At 40.0% G+C, this 27,050-nt stretch overlaps 1 protein-coding gene across 1 annotated transcript in view; it reads left to right on the top strand.

Moving 5' to 3' along the window:
* LOC128854734 (protein obstructor-E) overlaps positions 1–5,043 on the top strand; it is a 69,564-nt gene extending 64,521 nt beyond the window's left edge. The window contains exon 5 of the mRNA XM_054089060.1: positions 3,917–5,043. Within this exon, the coding sequence (XP_053945035.1) occupies positions 3,917–3,971 (55 nt within the window). The 3' untranslated portion in view covers positions 3,972–5,043. The remainder of the gene's footprint in view (positions 1–3,916) is intronic.
* The last annotated feature ends 22,007 nt before the right edge of the window (positions 5,044–27,050 follow it).

The raw sequence follows: 27,050 nt of genomic DNA, 5'->3' as shown, positions 1-27,050 counted from the left end.
TAATTTTTAAGGCAATTTACTGTCATAGCGATTTGCTTGCCCTCCATCGCAGCGGGTTTTACCGCTTTCGTAGTGTCCTCCGGCCATGTTGCTTGCATTTGTCTTTCATATTACTAGGCTTTTATTTCCATATTTACTGTAGTTGGCTATTTTTGAGTCTGTCATAGTTGTGCTACTTTTTCACTGCCTCTCACCCTTACAGCGGTGCCTCGCTCAACCCAATTATCCTGTTGCCCAGCGCTGCAGGTCTTTTTTTGTTTCTCTGCCTTCCCTTATATTTGTCACACACTGCTTCTTCAATTTTCTTAATTTTCAGAACTCGTCTTCGTCAGTTTGTTTTTCTGGCTGTCGGTTGATGTTGTTGCTATGAATTTTACTGCATTCAATTCACTTTCAAAGAGAAAGCAAATGGTAAATTCCCCACTTTTGTCCGTACTTTTGACATATTTCTCACATAATAATATTATATCTGCCCTTTTGAGTATCTATAGTTGAGTATGGGCTGCTTCGACCCACTTGGTGGCAAGTGGGAATGTAAAACCAGCTACAGCACCGCTAAGCTTTCAGTTCTTAAAAATGTAGAGTTACATAGAAATAAATCCCATATTTGCAAAAAAGGTATTTTGATTGTCATTTAGACATTTTGGCTTTGCAACAAGTGTGGAAGGATAAGTTGGTTAGTAAGTTAGACGATTATGTGGTTGGATTATTTTATTATTTTAATTTTTTATTTCATTCCTTTCAATTCCTTAGTTGGATTTCATTTATTTTGACCTAAGTGACAGTTGTTGGAAATTTGCCAGTATTGAAAAAAGTATTTTAAATACCGTGACAATTACCAGCACTGACTTTTCACATATTTTATTATAGCTCTAGATAAGCGTTCGTATTAGCGGCTACCACTTAATTCTCTATCTGCTTCACTCTGGGTACACGCAATGTATAAATGGACTAAAAGGTTGCCTATACATGTCGCAATTACAGTGGCAATCCGCAGATTCATTTTCTATTTACTTATTTACGTTTATTCTGAATATGAAGGGGATTGGAACTTGAATACGATTTTTCTAAATATCTCGACTTCGGCATAATTTTGGGGTCAAGCTATAGCTAAAATCTACTCAGGTGACTTCATAAATACGTAAACACAATTTACCTGCGAAGGTGCGACCGGTATAGAAAATACTTTTTTTATCATTTGATACTTCATGGTGGTGGGCATCAAATTCGGCTTCAATTGATTGATAGCCATACAAGAGCCCAAACAATTACGTTAGCTTTGACTTTTCCTGTCCGCTATTTCGGGGCCGCCGTCGCCGAATGGGTTGGTGCGTGACTACTATTCGGAATTCACAGAGAGAACGTTGGTTCGAATCTCGGTGAAACACCAAAATTAAGAAAAACATTTTTCCAATAGCGGTCGCCCCTCGACAGGCAATGGCAAACCTCCGAGTGTATTTATGCCATGAAAAAGCTCTTCATAAAAAATATCTGCCGTTCGAAGTCGGCTTGAAACTGTAGCCGACTTGTGGAACAACATCAAGACGCGCACCACAAATAGGAGGAGGACCTCGGCCAAACACTCAAAAGGGTGTTAATTCTAGACAGAAGACTTAAATGGAAGTCAATGTTGAAGATAGAGTAAAAAACAACAGTATAGCACTCTACTCCTGTAAAAGACTAATTGGATCAACTTTCCCTTACATTGTCCATTGGCTTTACGCAGCATTAGTAAGACCAATCTTAACTTACGGCGTACTGGTATGGTAGCCGGCTTTAGATAGCGGCAACCATCTAAACCATTTTTATAGCTCAAAATTAGATAACAAAGGCAATCATTCCTGCTACCCGATTATTGTAGTGTATTTCAATCAGAAGTCACTGCTATTAAGAAAAAAATGACAGCGATAAATACAACAGTAAAGTATTATCCACCATGATGATCGTCAGTTATTTAGAGAGCCAGAGCGCTAGAGTCCAAACCACACTAGTCGAAAACAGTGATAGAATGTTATAAACTCGTAAATGACTTATCCCAGTATTTCAATTTAAACCTAATTCGGATACCAGGTCTTAGAAATATAGCAGGAAACTGAAAAGCACATCAGCTTACTAGAAAGGGTACAACCCAAATTTTTCAATCGGATAAAGCATTGATATGCCCATAGCCACTTTCAAAGACAAGGGAAATATACTAACAGTAATTTTAAAATGGCAAAACCTAACAACAAACTAATTAAAAAAATTGGCATGACCGAAACTTAACAATGGACGTTCAAAACTTATGCTAAAACACAACAGAGAGGATGCAAGAACTTTGATAGTTGAATTAAACGGTTATCGTCTAATAGGTAACCATACTAGAAGAATGGGAGTTCCATACTACGATTATTGTAGAAGCAAACGGAAACTATTAGAGACCTGTGAGTATGAAAGATTAGCTAGAAGAAGACTTCGCATGATTGGTAATGCATATTTAACAGATGTAGCGGATATTTATCGTTATGCTTCTGTCGTACTGAGGCCAAAATGTTTTTGAGATAGCACATGGAAATATAGAACTCCATATTATCTTGCACTTTTTTAAGAAAAAAATTGAGCCGTTTCTCTTTAACAATGGTCAAGTGGACACCGATGTCTGTCACGGGGATAACTGAAATCGATTCTGCCAAACTACCGGCAATTTCATTTTCCTCAATGTTCCTATGCCCTGAAGCCCAGATAAGAGAAATATTTCTTGCACATTCGCAACGCTTAATCTGCTCCTTACAGGAGTCGACAGGGCCTTGATCGCAGCTTGACGGCAAAATAGTTAGTCAAAAAATTGCTTTCCTTATAAATCAATGCTCCCTAATGCTCATAGCTCTATTTGTTTACAATGCGTCTATACCACACTTTCTGGCGCACTCATTTAAACCCGTCCGAGTAAAATTGTCTGTTTAAAATTTCTATGACATACTTTAACACTCCAACTGCCTTTTTTAATGAGCTTTCATTATACCCGTTTTGGTAAAGGAAAGTGTACTACAAAAAAAGGGTCTTAAAATTCGTTATACAAGTCTAAATATAGAAATTATTTTTAAAGCCTTTTCATACGTAAGTTTTTCGCTAATATATTCGCATTTTCGCTCAGGCTTTTAAAACTTTAACGTTTTGTAAAAAAACTTAGATCTTCTGGTCTATGCTGGTCTGCGAGATATCTTCTTTCATAATTATTAACGTTTGTTCGTGTTGAGTAAAAACTGTTGGATAGTGTCATTGGTTCAACCTTCATAATTTCTAAATTTTTGTCTCATATTGTTGTTATCATTATAGGATTTGAAATGGACCCCCGATATATTCCGGTATTGGTATTATGGTATTACTATTGTTGTATAAGTTAGGTTTGGGTTTCCAGTCATATTTTTAAACATGAGTATAAAGTTATTGAATTTTCACGTGAATAAAAACTTATATTAAAATTTCTATTGTGGTAATTCTTTTTGGTAAGTTTTTCTAACAATATTTTTCAGTGTTCCTTTTTTCATTTACATATAACTAACAAAAACTCATTTTTAATTCACAATTTTGAATAGACTATTTACTAAGTAGTTACATAACTCTTTTAGAAATTTGTGTTTTACTAAATATTAGATTTTCTTCTTCCATAAGTGAATAATATATTTTGGTAAGGCACTCTGAAGCCGACTGAAAATTTATTCCCTCCCACTAAAGAAAATTGCAATTATAACTAAACAACATGAAATTAGGGTAACATTCTACACCCACGAATAAAAATTAAATTAAACTAATTAAAGAGAAACAACAAAGAAATGGTTAAAATGAAAAATGCAAGCCACTACAAAGACAAAATAAAAAAAATAAAAAAATATTCTCCATTTTATTTATTCACTGTTTTCTTTCCACATTTTTATAGCGAGGATTACTATGGTGATGTAGATCTTAAAGCTCTAAAAAAATTGGGCTATTAAAAGAGCTCAAATGAAAGTAGCTGAGGCAAAGCGTGTGCTGAGGGAAAGGCCAATGGCAAAATAAAAAAAGAATGCCAAAACATAAATTTGCAAAAAGGCGGACTTAACGGATGCAAAGAAAGGGAGGATGACGCAACCGCAGAAAGCATAAAACAACCTTTGAGAATGCAGTGCAAATTAACAAATACAAACACAAATGGTAATAGATAAAAGGACATACACGCACATACACACACACTTTGAAATCAGCACAAATTTGCTCGACTTTTTAAGACTGAGCTAGTAAGAGCAACAGCAAAAAAAAAAAATAGAAAATCCCTACTAAGAAAAAGGAAGGAAGAAAAATTAAAAATGAAATTCTCGGCACTATACAGTTTTGTGAAGGTCAACGCAATCAGAGTGGTGTTGAAATTGGCGCTGCTAACCAAATTCCAAAAGACAAATTGCTATAACTGAGTCTGCCACATACAAACAATTGTCCTCCTTATATATACCAAATACCCACACACACACATACTCAAGCAGCCCAACACAATTGCACAAATTAAAGTGCAAATTATTTATACATCTATGCATTTATCTAAATACTTGTAAATATGTACATATGTACAGTGTTCAATTATTTCGCAATAGCCGATCACACTTAATTTGTCATTATCCAAAGCCACACACAGCTTTCCGATATTTATGGCAAATACTTTGATAGCAGCATGTTAATTTATTAATTAAACCGCACCCTATTTGTAAATACTCACGCACACACGTGCATATGCACATGTATAATAAATACGAGCTAATATAACCTGTAAATACACGCAAGTCAAACTCTAATGGATGTTCAAATACACTAATTTTGTAAGCTGATCTATGTGAGAATACACCCACATATATACAAATACATACAAACATACAAATAATCGCAAAGAGGCGTTACCATGTCACAATATATACTGTAAATACACACACACATAGGTGTTGATAAATGGCAGGATCAGAGCGACAGAGTCATTGTATGTAATTTAGTATTTGTATTTAAGGTATGAAAATCGTTAATAAAATTTGATTTAAGAAATTTGAGAAAAATTATTTAAGGACTAGTAGGTATGTATCGGCAAAATTTAAAGGTAAGTGACCCAGTTCATATTTAAAACATGGCTTAGATTTCATGGAATTATGATCTTCGATATTTGCGCCAATAATTTTAGCCATTAAGTAAAGAGAAAAGTGCTGATTGGTGAATTGACTTCACGATACTTTAAACTCTGTTCAGCAAATTTTATGCGTAATTGTCCAAAATGAAGTGTATGCGAAAGTCATCTATTGCTATATATATTGGGTTGGCAACTAAGTAATCATATAACAACAGTGCAAGAGCCCTTGGTCTTTAGGGGCCGTCTCTGTGGCTTTAGCGCGTTGAAAGGGGCAACGGTATTATACGACAGGAGTTCGAGTAGACCTAGGACCGGTCTTATAGTATGGTAGCTGGTAGCTGCTGAGGTGTGTTATAAAGGTAGGAGCGGATGGCTGAGATTTGTGATCGCATCTGCCTATTTTCGTTACAATGCCTCGGAAAGGTCACCACCTGGAAGGCCACCAGCCTCGTAAGGTTCTATAAGCGGGGCAGTCTGGGCTTCGCTCTCCGCTGCGATGCTAATGTCCAGCATACAATGTGGGGCAGAACCAAATGCAATGAGCGGGGCTCTCGGCTATTCGAGTTTATCGCTTCCCCTTGCCTAAACATACACAAAAAGGGCATACAGCCCACGTTTGTTACTGCTAGAAGGCAGAAGGTGATTGATCTCACCTTAACAAATTCAAAATTTGGGTGGTCAATCAGGAACTGGAGAGTCCTTGCCAAAGATTCGTGCTCGGAGCACAGGTATATTGAGTCTCAGTGTGGCGAGGAGGCACAAATGCCATTGCCCTCCAGAAACCCCAGGAAAACAGACTGGCAGGAGTTGGGGGGGGGGGGCGTTGGGGGGCTTTGACGTGACGCCACCAAGACTTCGGAAAGAAGAGGGGATTGAGGTGGCAGTTGATAAACTCAGCGCTGCCTTAGTTGAATGTTTTGAGTCAGCCTGTCCAATTCGACCTCTCCTTGATCGGACTCCCGTTCCGTAGTGGAACCGAGACTCCAAACATTGAGGCGTGGTCCAGAAAACTTCTAAACCGAGCCCTAAAGACTAATCTTGCTGAGGACTGGAAGCGATATCGTCATATTCAGAGGAACTTTAAGAAGCTAATTCGTGAGTCGAAAAGGGCTTCCTTTAAGAAATTCTGCGGCGATATTGAATCTCTGAGTAACACGGCAGAATTGGTTAGGATCCTGAAAAGGGATCCAAGCGCAAAGCTGGTGTCACTTAGTCGGAGCTTTTCCGACTACTTTAGGCCCGGCATTAGATGCTTTGATTTGTTTGTCACCACTTGATGCTTTCATCCAAGGAGAGGCCTTGAAGTCCATCTGCAGGCTGCAACACAATGGGAACTGGTACCGTTCCTAACCGGCATTGGCAAACAGAGAAGGCATGGGCCTTGATTCTCTCCATGTCCTTTGATTCCATGTCATCAAGAGTCGTACTTGAAAAGAGATACAGTGTAGTGCTGGCAGAGGCTCAGTTGTGGTCTAACTCAGAAAATTAGCCCGGCAAACACTGTTTTCGTTTTTTTACGGATGGCTCCAGGACCGAGCATGGCGTCGGCTCTGCGGTCTACGTGGAATTCAGCAAGACAAAACTGCACTTTGCTCTTGGAATACATTCATCTGCGTTTCAAGCGGAGGTATATGCAGTTCAAGAAGCGATGAACTTTTTTGTGGAAAGCCGATGGAGAGGCAGATCTATATGCGCCTGCAGCGACCGGCAAGCTGCGCTTATGGCCTTAGGCAGCCCTCCAGCCACATCAGGGGTAGTCAAGTACTGTAAATCCAGGCTGAACTATGTCGGTAGACATAATGCTAACATGGGTCCCGGGACACGTGGGTATCGCGGGCAACGAGACCTCTGACTCCTTAGCTAAGATGGGATCTGGGTAACCACCACCCACAAGCGAGCTTTTCAGGCTGAGAGAGGTTGCAGATGGAATAATCTGATGTCACCGTTCATGTCCGATCGACTGTCGCAAACCCTTCTGTCATTAAGCAGAAGGGAGTGCAGACAGCTGGCTCCTCTGCGTTCCAATGCCGGACAGGGGCCGTACCAGTTCCCATTGTCTTTCAGTCTGCAGATGGCCTTCAAGGCCTCTCCTTGGCTGAAAGCATCAAGTGGTGGTAAACCAATCAGAAAAAAATGCTCCGGTGAAACAGATGGCCATAGTGCGTTGTATTCTCGATAAGGTCCTCTTGACTCCCACTAGGGAGAGTCTACTCATGCAGACCACTGATGCATAGGGGACAGTGTTTCCTATCATAGCCGTGTAGATCCATAGGACCTTGCTAGGAGGGAGACCCCACGTTTTCCCAAAGACACCTTTGCACTGCCAGATAGCTGTCAGTGCTTTGGATGCCTTTGTTTCAACGTGTGATTTCCATGGGAGCTTACTATCGAGGATTACTCCGGCTGGATTGTGACTTCTTTTAGCTTTGGCAGAACGAGTCCATCAAGCTTGCTCCTTCTGGAAAAGAGGACAATACCAGTCTTGGCGGTTCCCATTAGCCCATTCGCACAGCACCAAGTGTCAATCCGATCCAGAGTTTTCTGCACTTTCTTGCAGATGTTCATAAGCGAAGGGCCTGTTATCAAACAAGCAACATCGTCCGCATATGATTGTGCGTAGACTCCCGAATCGTTTAAGGTGGTGAGTAGAGGATCGATGACCATGCACCAGAGCAATGGAGATAGCACACCGCCTTGGGGGCAGCCTCTATTAACCTCAGATGACACCAGCAGATCTTCCTCTGCTCACACCGAAACGACTCTTTGGGCCAGCATCGAACGAATACAATTTACTAGCACCCGATCTACGCCTACGCCTACTAGCAGAGTTACAAATACTGTCAAAAGTAGCATTATCAAACGCCGCCTCTATGTCTAAAAAGATGCCCATAGCGTAGTCCCTCCTGTCGATGGCCAGCTCTACCCTAGCAACAAGGTTTTGCAGTGCCGACTCGCAGGATTTTCCACTCTGATAGGCATGCTGAAATGGAGACAGAGGGTGGGCCTTCAGCGACTTCTAATGTATGCGCAATTCCATCACTCGTTCGAGACTTTTCAGCATGAAAGGGGTCATGCTGATGGGTCTAAAGCTTTTTGGGCTGGTGTAGTCGACTTTTCCAACCTTTGGGATGAAAGCCACCCTCACCATCCTCCAAGAGCGTGGTATGTAAGTCAGTGCCAGGCATGCCGAGAAGATTTTCTTCAGGGCTGCTGTCACAGACTCTGCACCTTCCTTCAGCATGGTAGGATATATGCCATCTGATCCGGGCGACTTGTAGCCGCCAAAAGATTTGATGGCAAATCGAATGGCGGCCTCATTCACCACAGATCTGGCAACGAATCAGTCATGCCGAGAAGGTGTAACAGCTCTAACAACTGCCTCTATCAATAAGGGCTGTTGCCGGCTGACGCTTATCTGATTACCAGGAAAGTGAGATTCCATCAGCAAGCTGAATGTCTCACTTTTCCGCTCCGTGAAGGAGCCTTCAGATTTCCTAAGTGACCCCAGCTTTGCAGTTGGGCCCCTTTCCAGGATCCTAACCAATTTCGCCGTGTCACTCAGAGATTCAATACCGCTGCAGAATTCCCTATATGAGGCTCTTTTCGATTAACGAATAAGCCTCTTATAGTTCTTCTGAACATCACGGTATCGCTCCCAGTCCTCTGCAAGGTTAGTCTTGAGGGCCCGGTTTAGAAGTTTTCCCGAGTCACTCTTCAACATCTGGAGCTCTCGATTCCACCAAGGAACGGGAGTCTGGTTAGGGAGATGTCGAATTGGACAGGCTGACTCAAAGCAATCGGTTAGGGCAGCGTTGAGTTTCTCAACAGCCGCCTCAATGGCCTGTTCTTTTCGAAGTCTTGGTGGCGTAACGTCAAGGTCCCGCAATGCTTCCCCAAACTTCTGTTAGTCTGTTTTCCTGGGGTTTCTGGACGGCAATGGCATTTGTGCCAGAATTGCTCAAGACCATTCACAGTGAGATGGGATGATACTATAAGACCGGTCCTAGGTCTACTCGAACTCCTGTCATATAACAACGTGGCCCCTTTCAGCGCACTTAAGCCACAGAGACGGCCCTTAAAGACCCAGGGCTCTTGCACTGCTGTTATGTGGGGTAATGTGTGCAGCTGGGTAAGCCTTCTACTTAGTAGTGCAGTAGCGGCTTTGAAATGCTGCAAGTTAATCTGCGTCACCGTCAAGGAACGGTAGCTACAGGAACCGTCCGAGCCAATCATCTGAGAAAGACATGGAAGCTGACCGTCCCAAAGAAGAGAGTCAGACGGTTCCCGTACCGTGAGCTCATAACACCAACACTGGCCTCATTCACTCGCTCCACAAGAGCAGCCCCTTCCTTTCATTCTCGGTTTTTGCTCTTGGTGTACGAGAGGACTCGCCAAAGCCTTGTGTTGGTGCCCGGATTCTAGCACGTAGACAGGATAGGGCATCCGCCGTAGACAGGTCTGGATCCGGAATCCAGCAGATGGCCTTCCTGAGGGGTACACTCTCCTAGCTGTGGACTGCGATGCGAGTGCTCCCCATAGGGAGCACGTTATTGACCACGGTCCTGATCCCCTCGAAGTTGGCCAGTGACGCGCACGTCACCTTTATGGTGCCGTTCTTTGTCTCATAGCCCTTCGCGTTGGCTTCAGGACCGCAGACAATAACCTGACGCATCAGCTGACTTTTGCAGTATTTGATTTCTGCATCCGTCAGCTGATGGCCAAGCCCCAGTTTTCCAATCCCATCCACAGGTCGTGGGCCAGCAGCCTTCTCGGTATAGGATGGCAGCTCCCGATCCTCCACTGACGAAGATTTCGCCGGGCAGACAGCTGTGCTGGACATTTTGTCGAGGCGCCGATAGGGACGTGGCTCAGCAGAACCTTTTCCCGCCACATTGGCTGGCGCCAAGACCGCGCTCGTACCTTTGGGGGTCGTGGCTCGGCCATTGGCGGCAACCGCAGGGCAGGGAGGTGTGCTGCTTTCAGCCACCGTCCTTCTCCGCTTACCTCGAGAGCGAGACAACTTGGGAGCGCCCGTGCCCACCGAGGATTCGGTAGCTTCCGTGGGTGTCACTTCCGCTGACCGAGGTCTTTTGGAAGACACAGACGCAGAAGGGTGGGTAGAGCCACATGAGGATTTCTCCCTCATGAGCCTTGCCCGCCACTTTCTTCTCTCCCTCCTTGCCACGCTCTTCGATTTCCCGGCTTCTTTGGGAGGTCGTGCAGCCGCCGAAGAGACCTCACAACTCAGGCCCTCCGAAACAGGGAAACGTTTCTCAGACTCTGAAGGAGAGAAGATTGCGATAGCAACCCCCGTCTTCTCCAGGATGCGCTTTCGCTCGTAGAACTGAGAGACTTGAGTAATGGTTCGGGCCTCCAGAATCCATACCCCTGCCGCCGAAGCGGGTGAATTGCCACTTCTGTGGATTCCATCTGGAGTATGATGGTTTTTGTTCGGCACTCCTCCCTAGCCAGTTTGGTTCGCGGATGGGGCCCTGATTCTATGCCAACTTTGAGTCATCACACGAGTGTTGAACCCACCCCATCAGGGAAGGCCACTCGTGTGATGCTAGGGCTTCTCTATCCACCACCTGGGACGCGCCCGATGGGAGATCAGGCAACTCCACACGGACTAAGTACCCAGGAAACCATATTTTACCAGAGGGGGAAACATAATTCAATAAAATAGTACATACAAATTCCACAATTTCTTGAGAAAGTTGGGATGAGAGATATACTTTGAATACATGAAAGGAGCACAATAGATATTTGAAGTGGCAGTACTCCGCTCATAATATTAATATATAAAAAACAACTAATTAAAATTAAAATGTTTTTTTTTAAATTTCGGTGATAAAGTTTCCGCAGCCACCATGTGGAGTCCTTGATGTGCCGAATTGCTATCTATTAATCAATGCGAAAGAGTATCACAGTCTGGCTGATATTTGTTGATGAAAAATAGGTCACGTGGTGACGTTGTTGTAGTCAGGAGAAAATGGAATAGCGGTGTTTTGGCGTAATTGGTGGCCAAGTCAAGAATGATGGTCAGGAAGATTTTGCTGCGTGTTTCTTTGCTTTGGCAGGAAATCAGCTCGTATGAATGATTTTGCTACATTTGGGTTTTTAATTTGCATTTAAAATGCCAACAATTTAACCATATGAAGAAAGCAGTCGCACAGAAGCCAATAGGCCAATAGGTGAGGAAATCCTGCGCCCTGTAAGGCTCCGTTGGTGAATTTTATGTACCAATTTTATAGTCCGAACCTAGCGCAAAGTGATTACCATATATTTCTGCATGAGGCGCAGGAGTCTGAAGGTAAAAGATATACCTCAAGGGAAGGCTGCGAAATTTTACTGCTCCAGTTTTTATGCAAATTTTTTTAGGACATTTAAAGCTTTATTTAGCATTGTTAGAAGCTCAAGTGTACGTTAAATATACATCAGAATCTTCCAACCAAACTTTCGGCCTCCACTCGAGTCACTATCGATGAAAATATCCTATCCTTCTAACGCCATCTAACGTAACTTGATCGTACTTATGCAAGACGAGATAAGGTTGTCGAAAATATCTATTGAAAAAATATTGATTATTCGTTTAACCACAGCTCGTTAAAACTAAATGATAAATGTTCAAAACTTGGAGTTTTGCTTTGGGTAATATATTAACAGGCGTCAGTAAATAGAAGAAACCGCATTATTTCAAGATACCTTAAATCTTAACTTACAACTTAAAAATGTAGCATTGATGCAGGTTTGAAAGAAAAAAAGAGGGTAATGTAAATTAGAAGCTATCTTTTTGACAACAATGACAATGTTTCAGGACCTGGCACGACCCCTACTACTGAATCGAACAGTATACAGAGAGACATTAAACGACATCCATCGGGAGTCTCCTACCAGCTTCCGAAACTCCCGACCCCTGAATGCCGTCATCGGAATCCAACCACCACCCATCGTAGACAAAGAGCTTCAGCCGCCTCGTGAGATCAGCGTGCTAGATATTGTAGCAGGTTAAGCCCCTACTTATCCAGAATCGATCTTGGCATACTCAATATATAAGGCACTTTACACGATACTAAACTCCTATTCACATGCTCTTTTAAACCCAGGTGAGCCACTACTCTCTCTCCCCGCTCTGGACTAAACCCGTCGAAACAGCATGTTTCCTGGGCATACCGCTCGATGAGCCAGACGAACTGCCGTTCCGGCAGGGTTTAATGAACTGCTACAACAATAAAAAGAAGCTATTTCTGAAACACCTGTGTATATTGAGATATTCAATGTAAACCTTCTACAAGAAAAAAGCCTGCGCACACCTATAGTTTATACTAATTGATGTCACTCATACGTACCCGCATCCCAATATTCAATGATAAAATGTTATACAGTGTATTGTGGTAATTGTGCTAACAAAGTTCAATACAAAAGAGCTTAATGTATACAATTGAACTTAATAGTGCATAAATGATAATAAATGAGTGCAACAACTAAAACATGCAGGCAATAAATGCTGCTCACACGAGCTCACCCACAAATACAAAGTCATGAATTATTTTAACTAGTGACACTTGAGCATAGCAAACAAAATTTCTGACAAAGATTGTAAAATGATAATTACATACGCACATACATGCATTGACAGAGAGTTCTGCATGCTAAAGAAGATAGCCGTAATGGACACATTGTTGCAATCTTTTCCCAATATCACACAAAGCACGCAATAAATAAATAGAAAGGCAATTACTACAACAGCGGCTACAGGAATATTTCACACATTTTATGTACATTGCATGCAGTTGCAAGTATGGGCGTTTGATATTTGCTATTGTGCTATGGAGGGAAGACAAAAGCAAACCAACATGTGTATAAAAAACGATAAAGACTTTTCGTAAGTTGGCGAAGAGTTGAGTGGAAGGTTTTGTACTTTTATACTAAATGAAATCAATAAACACTTGATGCGTTCATAACACACACACACATGCACACAGACTATTCACAAAGACTGTGTAGTACTTTATTTGATGTCAACAAGTAAGTCTACTTATATGGCTGCACAAAATCAATGACTACAAGTAGCATTGTTACTATTTATGCAACCATGACAATGACAATGGCATCGTGCTCCGCTTTTAATGATGCGAAAATGAAAACACTGTAAAAAATTTAGAATAAAAAATAATTTCGGAACTCGTTTTTAGAAAGAATAATGACTTATTTAGATAAGATGAGTCATTTTTAATCTACGTAACACTTCTTCGCTAGTGCTGCCGCAACCGAATGGGTGGCTATGTCACTACAACCCGGTGGTGCTAACATTCAGTTAAGGCCGGCGGGCCAATTAGATGTCCTAAATTCAGTAGTTTTCGCGAAGCGTTGTAGGATGAGAAAAAAAACAATTAGCCAAATGAAGTTTTGGGGATAGTTTAATATATATTTGAACTAAAAAAAAAAATGTGTACAATCTCCAACAATATATTTTAAGCCGAGTTATCAATAGATTCCCAGAGCGCCTGTATCCAACTTTTGTACAAGATACAACTTGCAATTTTCATCTGAAAACAAAAAAAAAAAAAAGATTATTAATTTTGATGTAATATAATTATCTTCGATGTGAACTAAAAAAATTGGGAGAAACACGTAAAATTCGAATTTTTGGGGAAGGTAATATAGAAAAAAAAAAGTGGGTTTTCAAGGAAAAAAAAACTCTTCAACTGGGTAAAAAAGTCGCTTAAAAAAGTTTTTGGGTGTCTTTTAGTTCACATAGAAGATAATTACATCAAAATTAATAATCTTTTTTTTTTTGTTTTCAGATGAAAATTGCAAGTTGTATCTTGTACAGAAGTTGAATCCATTCGATCAGTAAAACTTTTTACTATTTTTTGTGTGGCTTGAATATTGCAATACATCGATTACTAAGCGTTGTATGAAAGTCGCGTCATCTCGTTAGAGCTAAATGTCGTCAATATTTAGCTAATAAATTTTTGGAAACAAAATTTCAGTCAGCATGGATCCATAGCGCTCGCCATTCGCCGTAGCATCTGGTTCTTCTTGATTTAGAAAGAAATAAGAACCGATGATGACACCAGTGATCTGTCAACAACCGATAACACTTTTTTTTTTAAATAAATTTCCATAATTTGGAAACGTTGTTCTAGCATTAAACAATTCAGGATGACTTATCAAACATTTCTGAACAGAAGTTTCAACACAGTTTGCTATTCTCAGCTATTAAGTCATAGTTATCGATATCAATGGTTCTCATGCACCTCAATGGTTAAGTCCAAGGAACCCTTCACGGGATTTTAGCACACTTTCTACACCGACGGATGCAAAACCAGCGATGGTAGGGGATCTGGGTGGTGCATACTTAGACGAAGACACTAAACACTCCTACGCTATAAGACAGATAGATGGCTACGGTATTCTTAACGGAAGTCTATGTCATCTTAAATGTACCATACTGGCTAATTGAGAAAAAGTGGTGGGGTAGTAGTATTGGAATTTGTCATGCTGCACTAAAAGCCCTTGCCATTCCACGCGACTCTTTGAAATTACTCGGTGAATGTAAGACAAAACTCAACAGAGTTGCTAAACACAACAAAGTTTGTCTTATTTGGGTGACCGGACACTGCGGTATTACAGGGAACGAGTTGGCTGATAAACTGGCTAATGAAGGCTCTGCAAGCATGCCACCGGACCCTGAAAACCTTCCTAGGGGTAAATTCTGTATCGATTCAACTATGGATTGACGACTTTATCAAATCTACCTATAGAAGACATTAGTCTGATTTGGGCTTCTGCAGAGTAGCTAAGTGCTTTGTGAAAGAACCAAACAGGAAATTAGCGGCCTTTCTCCTAAAACTTAGTAGAAAGGGCCAGATAGTACTGGTAGGTGTAATCATAAGGCACAACACTTGTGGTCAGCATATGGCTAGCATGGAAATCATAGGCGACCCAATATGTCTACCTCGTAGTAAGAATGAGGACACTGTAGAACATTTTCTCTGTAGCTGTCCGGCGTTGTCTAGGTGAGGAATTTGTCCAAGCCCCACAAATATAATCGAATCTAATCTCATGCAGTTAAGAAAACACCCGGTTGGAGGGAAAGCTCGGTCAAACACCTATAAATTACTCGTATTATTATTTCTAATACTATTGCAAAGTATGATCACCTAAACAGGGTCACTGCCCATATTATTGTGCTCTGAAAAAAAATTTTTTTGTGGAAGTACGAATACTTTCCATTTCTCAGGTATTATATAAGTAAAAAAAGGAGCAAGAAAAATTGTCTCAGATTTACTAAATGTTTGTACAGCGAGAACAGGTCGACTTGCTTATATATTTCAATGGTGTATATATTCATGGTATTTTTTTAACAAAACTTTTAAAGATGCTTTTATTACGGCACGGCTTTTTCTTAAGAACTTGAATAAACAATTATTTTTTCTTTTCGCAAGTGGTTTAAAAAATCTGTGCGAATCAAAATTGTATTACAAAAGACAGCGTCTGTAATTTTCCTTGTAAATAAAATGAGTTGGATTCGTCTTCCTGGGTAAGGAACTTTGAACAAACTTACACGTTTTCTGATAAAGGTCATGGAAATTTAAATCCAAATTTTTACGAGTATTAAGGTATATTGCATACTTTAAGGCTTAACCGTTTTTATTGAAGGTAATATAGTAATATTTTGTTAAAAATTTACCGCAAGATTTTCAAAAAATACAATAGAAATTCAATAAACACTGATGTTTTGTATCATCTGAGTCCTCCGTAAGTGATGTAAAACTTCAACCTCGTAAACAGATTTTGAAACGTCGTGATGTAGTTAATGGAATCAGAGATGGAGAATAAAATGTTCCAGTGGTTGGTTGGTTGAAGTGGTGATTCATCCAGGATCCAACTAGCGCTTCCGCACCATTTTGTTGTCACATCCTCGTTACCAACTTGTTCAACGGTTATTTTAGCAAAACTTTATCCAGTCTGTACGGTTTAAGAACCTTACTAAGTTGTTGACATCTAAGCCAGAAAGTTGTTCGAGACCCTCGAACAGCGGTTTGCCCAGGGTTAACATTCTGTCCTTCCATAGGGCAGGGAAATCATAGAGGAAATGGAAGATTGTTTCCTTTTTCTCCGGTTGATAACAACTGTGACAGTATATGTTGTGAGGGATACCCATTTGGGCTGCTTCTTCTCCGACAGACCAAAATCCTGTTATGACTGCCGTTAGTTTACAGACATCCCGTCGTTTCATGTTTATCAATGTCGACGATTGTTTGAGGTTGTAAGTGGGCCATAACGTTCTGCTATTTTTTTTTTATTTCGTCTGGTTTCTCCATCTACAATCCGCGATAGTGTGAATACCGATTCTGCAAGAACTGTGATTCATGGGAGATCCCCCTCTTGCCAGTTCATCTCCTTTTTCGGTACCTTCAATGTTCCAATGTCACGGGACCCAGATTAAGGTAACTTTATGGCTATTCTTACTTTGTGCCACCACCACAGAGGTTGTTGTAGCCGAACCCAGTGCCTGGATTGCAGCTTGGCTATCTGAAAGAATTGCGATATTGTCCTTACAGGAGAAATCTGCGATTAATAGCCCACAAGCTTCCCCAATTGGAAGTATTTCCGCCTGGAAGACACTGCACGCGTTGGAGAGAGGCACAGATTTTTAATTTTTAAGTCTATGAGAATATATGCCAGCTCCAAAACCACAATCCATTTTACTGCCATCTGTATAGACTGTAGTGTCGAAGTTGTTTAGAGAGAATCCCTTATTCCATTCTTCCTTAGATGCAAAGAGAGTGGTAAAATTCCTATTGAATGTTACCGTCGGGACGATGTAGTCGGTCCTCTCCGAGGTGAGCTGAGTTTGTTACAATGACCATAAGGGTTTTCTTTCCAGCGACCCGCTTCGTTTAACCTAAATGCACTTATGGTTGCCGTCTTCTTAATGTGTAGATCTATTGGAATAACGTGTGTCAGTACATTGAGAGCCTACCTAGGTCGTGATCTGATTGCACCGACTGTTATTGCACAGGCTGATCTTTGAATTTTGAAGGTTGAATACCCCATCTTCTGCCAAGCATACGTTTATAGGCATATAAAGCAATTTCTGCTTTTCTTACCAGTTCTTCGACGTGTGGTGTCTAGCTAAGGGAGTCCAGAATTACCTCTAAGTACTTTGCACTGGGTTAATGTGAAAGAGTTTCTCCACTAATATTTGGTAGTTTAAACATTGGTACTTTGTATCTTGTGGTAAAAAGCATAAGTTCTGTTTTACGCCGGTTTAAACTAAAACTGTCTGCCTGTTTGCTTGTCCTGTGGTTTTGTCCGTGTGTCTGTTTGAATATAAGTCCGTGTTGCCACTGAGTCTGTATGCTTTCCCATCGCTTTGTCCGTTTGTTTTGTGAATTTTTTACCTTTATCCGAGTTTTTGTTTTTTTGTTTTATTTATTTCAACTTGTTCCTACGGTCATCTGCCTCGCCAAGAGAGCTGCGCATGTCGCCATGCGCGATGACCAAAGAGGATTAAGGGGAAGTAACCGGTCGATCATGGCAGAGCCCCATACCATGGCAAGGCCACCGTTACAACCTGAGGCGGCCTGATATCAGGAGGGCTCCGTTAGAAGAGAGCCTTATTTAGTCCCCCGGGTGCCAAACTCACCCTGTATTCACCGGTCGCATCACACCTTGTATTTTGGAAACTGACCTATCACAATCACATTTTCAATTTTTATTTATCACCTTAAATGAATAACTTATCCAAAGCTTGAAAATTTATGACGCTATACGTTGTCAAGTCGTGCCAAACCCTTTTTCAAATCAACGATGCTTCACCTAGGAAGTCATTGTAATACTACTAGTAAATAAAGAGTGTTCACAATTTCGCAGTTGTAAAATGTTTGATTTGCTCACCTAATCGAATTTAGTACAAGCGATACATTTCGCTAGTTTTAAATCGAAAATAGGGCATTGCAAAGTTCAGATGAAATAGAAATATTATTCATCTAAATATGGCAAGGCAAAAAGCACAGTGACTTAGACTATTCAAATGGGGAATCATATACTAAAGGAGATACTATACATATGCGGCTAGCTGACATTACAACAATTTTCAAAGGAAAATATGGTTTACTAAAGCGAAATGCAACTACGCTTGGAAATGCTCATAAACTGTGCACCCTTTGCAATTTAAAAAGAAGAAGATATGCTTCTTCGGAAGAAGTCCGGTACTGAGGAAAACCAGAACAAGATACCTAAACGCAGCTAAGCTAAATAAAGCAGAAATAATAGAGACATTTAATAGCTCCAATTGGAAACTACTAACTCGCCTTATGGAATAGAGAATTTCTTATTGCAGAGTTTAATTACTGATCAATTTTTAAGTTGTGGCAGCAACATTGTTATTACCACAACTCAATTCGAATTTCTAAAAATATTTCGAAATAGGTTTTATTAAATTTTTACTACTAAAGATAGCTTTTTCGAAACTAATTTTTAGATAGCTGAAATAGCAAACTATGGAAAAAACTCTTAGTTCAGATCGCCCACGTATTGTAAGTAGAATTTTATTACAAATATTTTAATGGACATTTGAACCCGTTATTTTCCCCTTATGAGTATGTGGAATAAATTGTAGGGATATTGCAAAATTAGAGGGTTAGAAAGTTGCAAGAAAAGATTCCTCGTTGTTCTTACACAGAACTGCTGAGTCCATCAGATATTTAAAATGTAAGGATCGCAAAGTTTCCTACATCAATTTACCATAGAAATGTGCGAAAAGGTGAAAACTTTGACCTTCTTTGGAAACAAAATCCAGACGTAAACTTTCAAATCGTCGATAAACGAATACTTTAATTCCCCCAGAACCCATTGCCGCAACTTTGTTATTATGGGGAATGTTTGATTCCGTCGTATATTGACAAATTTTTTATTCTTTGGATTTCAATTGTCATTTAAAATGCAAATCAATTTTTTCCTCGGATGAGAAGGAAATTCGCATAACTCCGATGATGGATATTGAACAAACAGACCAAGCTTGCTCACATATTTATACTTTCTACGAAAAACATTGTCCTCAAATTTTTGCTTATATCGAGCGAGCAGTTAAGAATTAAAGAAACATTTTTTTCACGTGTGCCTAAACATCGCCTTCAACTTCGGCATCGGCTTCAGCCCAGCCTGATTGCCATTCATGCAGTGCATTCGATCGGCCTTATCATTGTTATTAGCATGGCTATTTCTATTATCATTGCAATTTTAGTTGCACTCATTGTTGTGTCACTGATGTTGGCAATGCTAATAAAATGGCCACTGCCACTTGCTGAGAGCTATCCTTGTTGTTGCTGCCGCTTTGGACTATTTTGTCCACACCTACTGTTTCAATTTGCCTTTACTTGCTATTTCAATGTAAGCTAAAAACCGCATTGTGTCATGTGGGTGGCATAAAAATGCAGCAACAATAGGAACAATGAACAAAAATTGCAAAACGAAAAAAAAAACAAAGAAAAGCAACGAGCATATAGCAAACGAGCGTTGAGGTGCGGGTAATCATACTCGCCCCATGCATGCGTGTAGATTCATAAGTAGAAAGGTATGTGTCAATACATAAAACGAAAGACAGTATCAGAAATAGCAACAATAATGCAGCATACGGCAATAATGGTGACAATAATGCCAATAGCAGTCGTAACAAGGCAAGCAAGCAAGCAAGCAAACAAACGAACAATACCAACAACAACAGCAACGTCAAAACAGCGCATGCTAAAGAGAAAATTATACTTGCAACAACATTTACATGCGTGATTCGAAATTTATTTGCCAATTTCTTCAGCGCAAATGTTGTTGATGTAATCGGTGGTATACTTTTCCGCTGCTTCTGTTTTTCCAAGTACTGTGCAGCAAATTTACTTTTCTATACGAATGCTACGTAATAGCTATCGAGCGCCTATGTGTATGCAAGGCTATCGACTATCTTTCGCACATACCCATGCACATGCGTGGACTATGTTGCAGGCTATTAGTTAGCAGTGTATGGGCTAATGTACAACAACACTGAATGCTTACAAAATATGTGTGCTTTCATACACATCCCCATGGGCATACGCACGAAACTGCATAAATGTGCATGTAGAGTTTTTTGCACTATTGTTGTTGTTGTTGTCATTGAAACCACAGCCGAACACCACAAGCCACATTTTCTCTGCAAATGCATGGCTAACTGATTGGTAGCACCGATGTTACATTAAAACCGCAACAACATCGTATGACCAATGCCATTTGCATGGTGTTGTTTGTGTTGAGCCCAAAAGTGAGGCATGAGAAGTCGACATTTGTATCGATGTTGTTGTTGTTGTTGTTGGCGACAGCATTTTTAGATTACAACATAGGCTAGTTGATGATGTTGATTGTCGTAGTAGATTCTGGGACAAGGGATATGCTATGATGTAGACTAACTAACTTGAAAGCAAAGTTGTGAAATTTTTCATAGTAGATTCGCTATAGCTTTCTCGAATTGTCCTTTCACAATTTTTATTAGTTTAGTAAAAAATTTGCATACAGAAATATAAGATTTCGTACTAAAAAGTTGTTGAGAAAATTTTGTGATTACTTGACTCAATACTCAGTTTCAACTCACCTCGGAATGGATACCTGTAAACGCAGAGCACACCGATAATAGCGAAAATTCAAGCCAGGTGGTGTAAAATGTGAATAGTGTTTAAGAATCTGATATTGCAACGCCCACTCATGCGCGACTGTTTTTCATGTACTACGCTCTTGAGTCCGAATTGTCGGAAATCTCGATCAAATAATGCAAATCGTCGAACGGAATCGTCTTACAAGATTTCTTTAGATTATCCCGAACCTGGACATTGCACTAAAAACAGTTTATAAACATTTCAGTCAGGCGGTACACAGAAAGTGCCTCAATGTAAGTGTGTCAAACGCAAAAACTCCCCGGCGAATTGGAGCGAATAATCTAATCTAATCAATAATTCCGCATTTATTCGGCCCTGCTCCAGAGTTGTCAAAACTTCGTGCTTATCTTATCTTTTATTTAACAAAAAACTAATAATTATACCAATTATATATTCGCCGTTGCTATTTACAACCTCATCCCACCTCTCGACCAATTTGTTGATGCCGGCCCGCCACAAATCACCCGGTCTGGTGTCAAAAAAGTTGTTGAGCCAGTTTTTAAGGGCATCTTTGGTTCGACAGGGAGCGAAAAAGATGGTAATCGTTCGGTGTAAGATCCGGAGAATACGTCGAATACTGAAGGTCTGTTCAGTCCAATAGCCTAATTCCCGCGGCCTAGCTGGGTAACGTAGCATTCTTTTCGAGCATTTCCAAGTGCACCATGTTCTCCCAGTACCACCAAACACCTATTATGATCTTCTTTAGATGAAGACCCGGAGGAGCCATCCACTCCTTTCTTTGCTTCGTATTGATGTATAGACACCATCTCTCATCTTCCATAATGATTCGGTACAAAGAGCAATGTTTATGATCGGGCGTTGGTCGATGGCGGGCGAAATGCTGAGAAGCAATTGGAAGACAACTTTCATTTTTTTTCGTTAAACTCGTGAGGCACCCAAGCTCCCAAGTTTTGGGTAAATCTCATTGAATAAAGGTAGTTAAGAATCGTTTTATGACCGCAGTTCATTTTTCACCAATTCACGGCTGGTTTGGCGACCGTTCCCCTTCAAAAGCGATTTGAGACGTTCTTCATTGGATTAGCCGTGAAAGTGGCCATTTTTGAATTGTGCAAACCATTTCAGTGCTGTAGATTCACCTATGACACCTTCCTCTTACACGTCGTAATTGTCCCGGGAGTCGGTTTAAAACTGTTCCTCCATTTGGGGAACAACATCAAGACGCACGCCACAAATAGGAGGAAGCGCTCAGCCAAATATCCAAAAAGGGTGTAAGCACAAATTATGCACATATGTAAAATATTTTAATATTATGTGTTGAGATTTCGTGCCACAATTTATGAAATGATTCAGATACATCGGCAAAGATCTCTGGTTGATTGGTTGGTTTAAGTGGTGACTCTCCAAAGATCAAATTAGCGCTTCGGCACCATTATGCCGCCACATCCTCGCTACCAATAAGTTATACGGGTTATTCCTTCAAGATTATATCCCGTGTGTTCGATTGGGAAACCTGATAAGGTCGTTTTCGTCTATACTAGGCAGGAAGTGGAAGATAGTTTCCTGTTGCTCCGGTTGATTACAATTATGGCAGTATATATAAGTATTGTAAGGGATGGGCGTTTTGTTTGTCTGCTCTCCTATGGACCAATTATCACACAGACCGTGATTCATAGGTACTTTTTGGTGATTGCATTCTTGCTCTCACCTAGAGGTGTGAATATCTGTTCTGCAAGGATGTTACTTATGGCAGACCCACGTCTTGACATTTCGTTTGCTTTTTCATTTCCTTCATAGTTTCGCTGTCCCGGGAACAACATTAAAGGAGCGTTATGATTTTCGCTCAAAGTGGTGAATCTATTTCTGCTTTGTTACACCAGTTTTGAGGTTGCTGTAGCCGTATCCAGCCCTGGATTGTAGTTTGGATGCCCCCTGAGTTGATATGCCTTTTTTGATCCGACTAAGTTATTGGTTTGTGATATGTTTTTCGTGGGACCCTAATTGATTTCTTAGTGAGTCGTCTTTAATAACAAACTTTTTTAGTTTCAAAAGATAAGACAATACACTTACTGATGTGTTAGAAGACATCTGTTTAGATTTTTTTTTAAGTTTGGGTAATCTTGATGATTTGAGACAATTTCCTTGGCTTTGGAAAATAACCGAGTCGGAACAAGGTGTGGGGAGCTACATGAGAAAACGTACGGCAATATATGGTGGCTCTATTAGTCTTCTCCTCATCACTAAGGGCCCAGTAACCATTTAGGCTACTAGTTAATCTGCTATTTTACGGAGGATGACTTCTTGATTAATTCTATCATAAATTTCTTGTCGTTAATAACAATAATTGTTTATTACTGGATTCCATGGCACTGATGAATATTTAAAAATTGGTCAATGGCACACGCAAATGGCAATTTATCAGCATACAGGTTTGGAATTCTTAAAATTTGTCGTTTAATAAATGCTCAAAACTCAAATCTAGGTCGAGTTTCAAATTAATTTTCTTCTTCTTGGCGTTTATTCTTATTAAAAAGGTCTACATTGTCAAATGATATTTCTTACTATTCGGCCATTTGTTTGTGGCAAAGTTGCGAATAAAATTCGAAACGCATAAACCATGATTAAATACGCAAGGCGTTTGATAAAAGCGTGTGACTTGCCTTGTTGGTATGGAAAGTGTTTCTGAAAACGTTCACATTTCCTATGGTCAGGTGGCACTTTTCTATATAATAGCTATGTAAGAGTACATCAAATCTTGTATACATGCATATAGCCACCTATGTTCTACTCCTATTTCCATGTATTTGCTTCACTGTATGCTGCTTGTCTACTTGCAAAAAATTCATATAAACATGCACCGGCCGTGGTGACAACTTGATAAAGTTAAATGGGTGATAAATGTGCGTTATTGTGGTGTTGGTAGACCAAATCAGCCAACTGCCTCCAAACACTAGTAGCAGCGTTTGCCTCTATGCATTTTATTTTATGATTACGGTTTTTCGGGCAAACTAGTTGAGATGTGTGTATTTTCGTAGCCGACCTCTACTACCGTCACTATAAACATGCTGCCGAATATAAAAGTGCATACACATACACATATGAGTATGTGTACATATTCGTGAAAGAATGAAAATATCGGGTAATCTAAAAAGTTCGGTCACGAACTGCAGTAGAATATATGATCTTTACTGAAATTTAACTACCTGAAATTTAAATAACAAATGTGCGATTTTGATCAATGGCCTTTTGTCTATTTTTGGTTCGCGCTTTTATTCGGTTATTGTTGAACTTCTCATTTTTCCGAAGGAAAAATATGTTGAAGTGTATTTTGTAGACCTCTTTTGAGGTCTATGAATAGGGTTCCGCAGATTCTGAAAAAAGGCATGAAGCTGTAAGAGTATTACGATATGGGGAATATGTATGACTTTTCCAACCAAGTTCGCGCAGTTCCTTTCGCTGCTTTCAGAATTTATGTGAACTTGACTTGTAATTTCTGACCGCTCCAATAGAACTACTTACTTCACTCTTATTTCTTGTTGACAATAGAGCCCAAAAGTAATACGAGTATTTTAGTCAATCGGGGGTATTCAGGAACTGGAAATAATTATTATGTTAAACATTTTAGTAAAAAAAACAAAAACAAGTGCGTGTAGCGCAGTACACATAACAGAAGTGAAATTTATAAGGCAGACAAAGAAAGAGGGAGAGACCCGAGAGAGAATGTGAGAGAGAGAGAGAGAGAGAGAGAGAGAAATAATATATACCTAAATAAATTCACAGAGAATACAAATAGACAAAATTTACAAAAAACGGAGAAGGGTCGACCGGTGTAGGTAAACGCCGGACACAAACCGTGGCAACAATGCGCACTACTCCGAGCGTTTATCACCCGTCAACGTCACAAATTACCGCAACGCAATACCAATAAGTCCGACGCCGAAATGGATAGCACTTTATAGTACGCACAAGCACCAGACAGGAAACGGAAATAAGCGCCAAAAAGTAGGCACGAAAAAGCGCCAAAAAATTGGGACCAAAAAACGCCCCAAACAGTAGGCACCAGGGAAATATAACGCCAAAAAGTAGGCACCAAAAATACATTTCCTACAAGTTTGCACCAACAAACAAGCGCCGAAAAGCAGGCAGTGTAATTTCTCACTAGAAATTAGCAACCACAAGGAAAAACTCAAGAAAAATAGCCTAAATCGAATCTAAGATATATATAAGGTATAGCTCTCTCTCTCTCTCCTTTTCCTCTACGTTATATAATATATTTTTCCCTCTCGCGGAACGATAATGCCCAAAACGTTGCATGGCCTTAAAATTTTACTCTCCTTTCTCGCTTGTTCATCGCCGCCTAAGAAGTTTGACTTCAAAAATCAAAACCTTCCAAATACCGTAGAACAATTGAATATGTGCTCATTTAATATTTGACGCTCTTTATGAATATTTTACGCTTTAAAAATTTTTGAATGATATCTATTAAAATTATAGTGAAGAATCATATTTCGATTTTTAATTAGTTGCTCTAGAAATACGATCATCTATCGAATTACATTTTCTGAGCAGGCATAAAACTAATATTTCCATATTACTTCTTTGATCAGAAATAATGATTATTTTATGAATAGTTATTGTATTTTTTTCTTTTAGTCAGAAATATTTCTCATGTTTTGAGTTTTATTTTTTCGATCGAAAATAAATTTAGTTTCATAAAAATATTTTTTTATTTTAAAATATTTCGTTTTAAAACGTAGTTTCTTACAAATTTTTGGGTGACATATTGCACTTTATGTCCTCTAAAGCTAGTTTTGGATCCCCACTTGGCAGCGCTCTACAGCTACTTATACCGTTTAAGCACTGTTAATCACTTTTTTCAGCGACAGATACCTATATACTACTATGGGCAAAAAGGAAGGTGAATTTATTTGTCAAACTTCGCGGGATTAAAATTTCGCTTTAGTTATTTTTTTCATGAGTTGGCAGCACTGTTAGTAACATCTGGGCCAACTTTCATGTGAATGTCATTATCAGTAATATATTTACGCTTGTGTTTACCAAACGACCAAGAGTGCATTTTTCGATTTTTACAATGTCTGATTTGATTGAGCAGAGAAGTGCCATCAAATTTTGTTTGCGGAATGAAATTTCGGCTGCGGAAACGTTTAGCATGCAGAAAGCATTTGGTGATTCGACCATGTCGCAGAAAAATGTTTATAAGTGGTACAAAGACTTCAAAGAGGGTCGAGAACGTGTTGATGACTTGGAGCGCTCCGGACGACCATCGACGTCAACAGATGACCAATACGTCAATAAAGTGAAGGAGTTATCGTCAAAAGTTAATAATCAAAAATCGTGGGTTGACTGTTAAAGACCTTACTGATATGATCGGAATATCAGAAGGATCTGTGAACACCATTTTGAAAGATCATTTGGGCCTACGAAAAGTCAAACCTCGTTTGGTACCGAAAACTCTCAATTTCTTGGAAAAAAGTTGTCGCGTTGATGTGTGTGAAAAAATGCTTTCAGACTATCAAGACAAGATCAAATGCATCATTACGGGAGATGAGACTTGGATTTATGCCTACGACCCTGAAACAACCGACCAATCAAGCGAATATCGTGCTAAAGGCGAGGCCAGACCGAAAAGTGCACATCAAAGTCGTTCAAAAATAAAGGTCATGATGACAGTTTTTTTCGATTTTCGTGGTGTGGTGCACTATGAATTCCTTCCACCTGGCCAAACTGTTAATAAGGAATATTATTTGAGCGTTATGCAATTCGTCTAAAAAGACCAGAATTATGGGCCAAAAACTCTTGGTTTTTGCATCACGATAATGCACCGTCTCACACTGCACTCGTTCTTCGTGACCATTTCGCCAAAAATTCCACGCATATCGTTCCGCAACCAGCGTAATCGCCTGATTTGGCTCCGTGTGACTTCTGGCTATTCCCAAAACTCAAGATATCACTCCGGGGAACGCGTTTCGAGTGGATTGAGGAGATAAAAGCTGAATCGAAGAAGGTGCTGATGGCTATACCGGAAATGAGCTATTTGGCATGTTTCGGGGATTGGAAAAATCGTTGGCAATTATGCCAATTATTATCATCGAGAGGGGATTATTTTGAAGGGGATGAAATTGATTTACCAGAATAAATAAAGATTTTTCATTTTACAACCAAATTCACCTTACTTTTTGCCCATATATGAAATATTTATTCTATGTAGCCTGGAGAAAACCAATAAATATTTATTGAAATTCAAATTAGGACAG

Source organism: Anastrepha ludens, chromosome 2 (genome assembly GCF_028408465.1).
Source record: "Anastrepha ludens isolate Willacy chromosome 2, idAnaLude1.1, whole genome shotgun sequence".
In the NCBI taxonomy this organism is placed as follows: Eukaryota; Metazoa; Arthropoda; class Insecta; order Diptera; family Tephritidae; genus Anastrepha; species Anastrepha ludens.
Note: the sequence above shows the minus strand (reverse complement) of the source record. Positions and strands in the feature narration are given on the sequence as shown.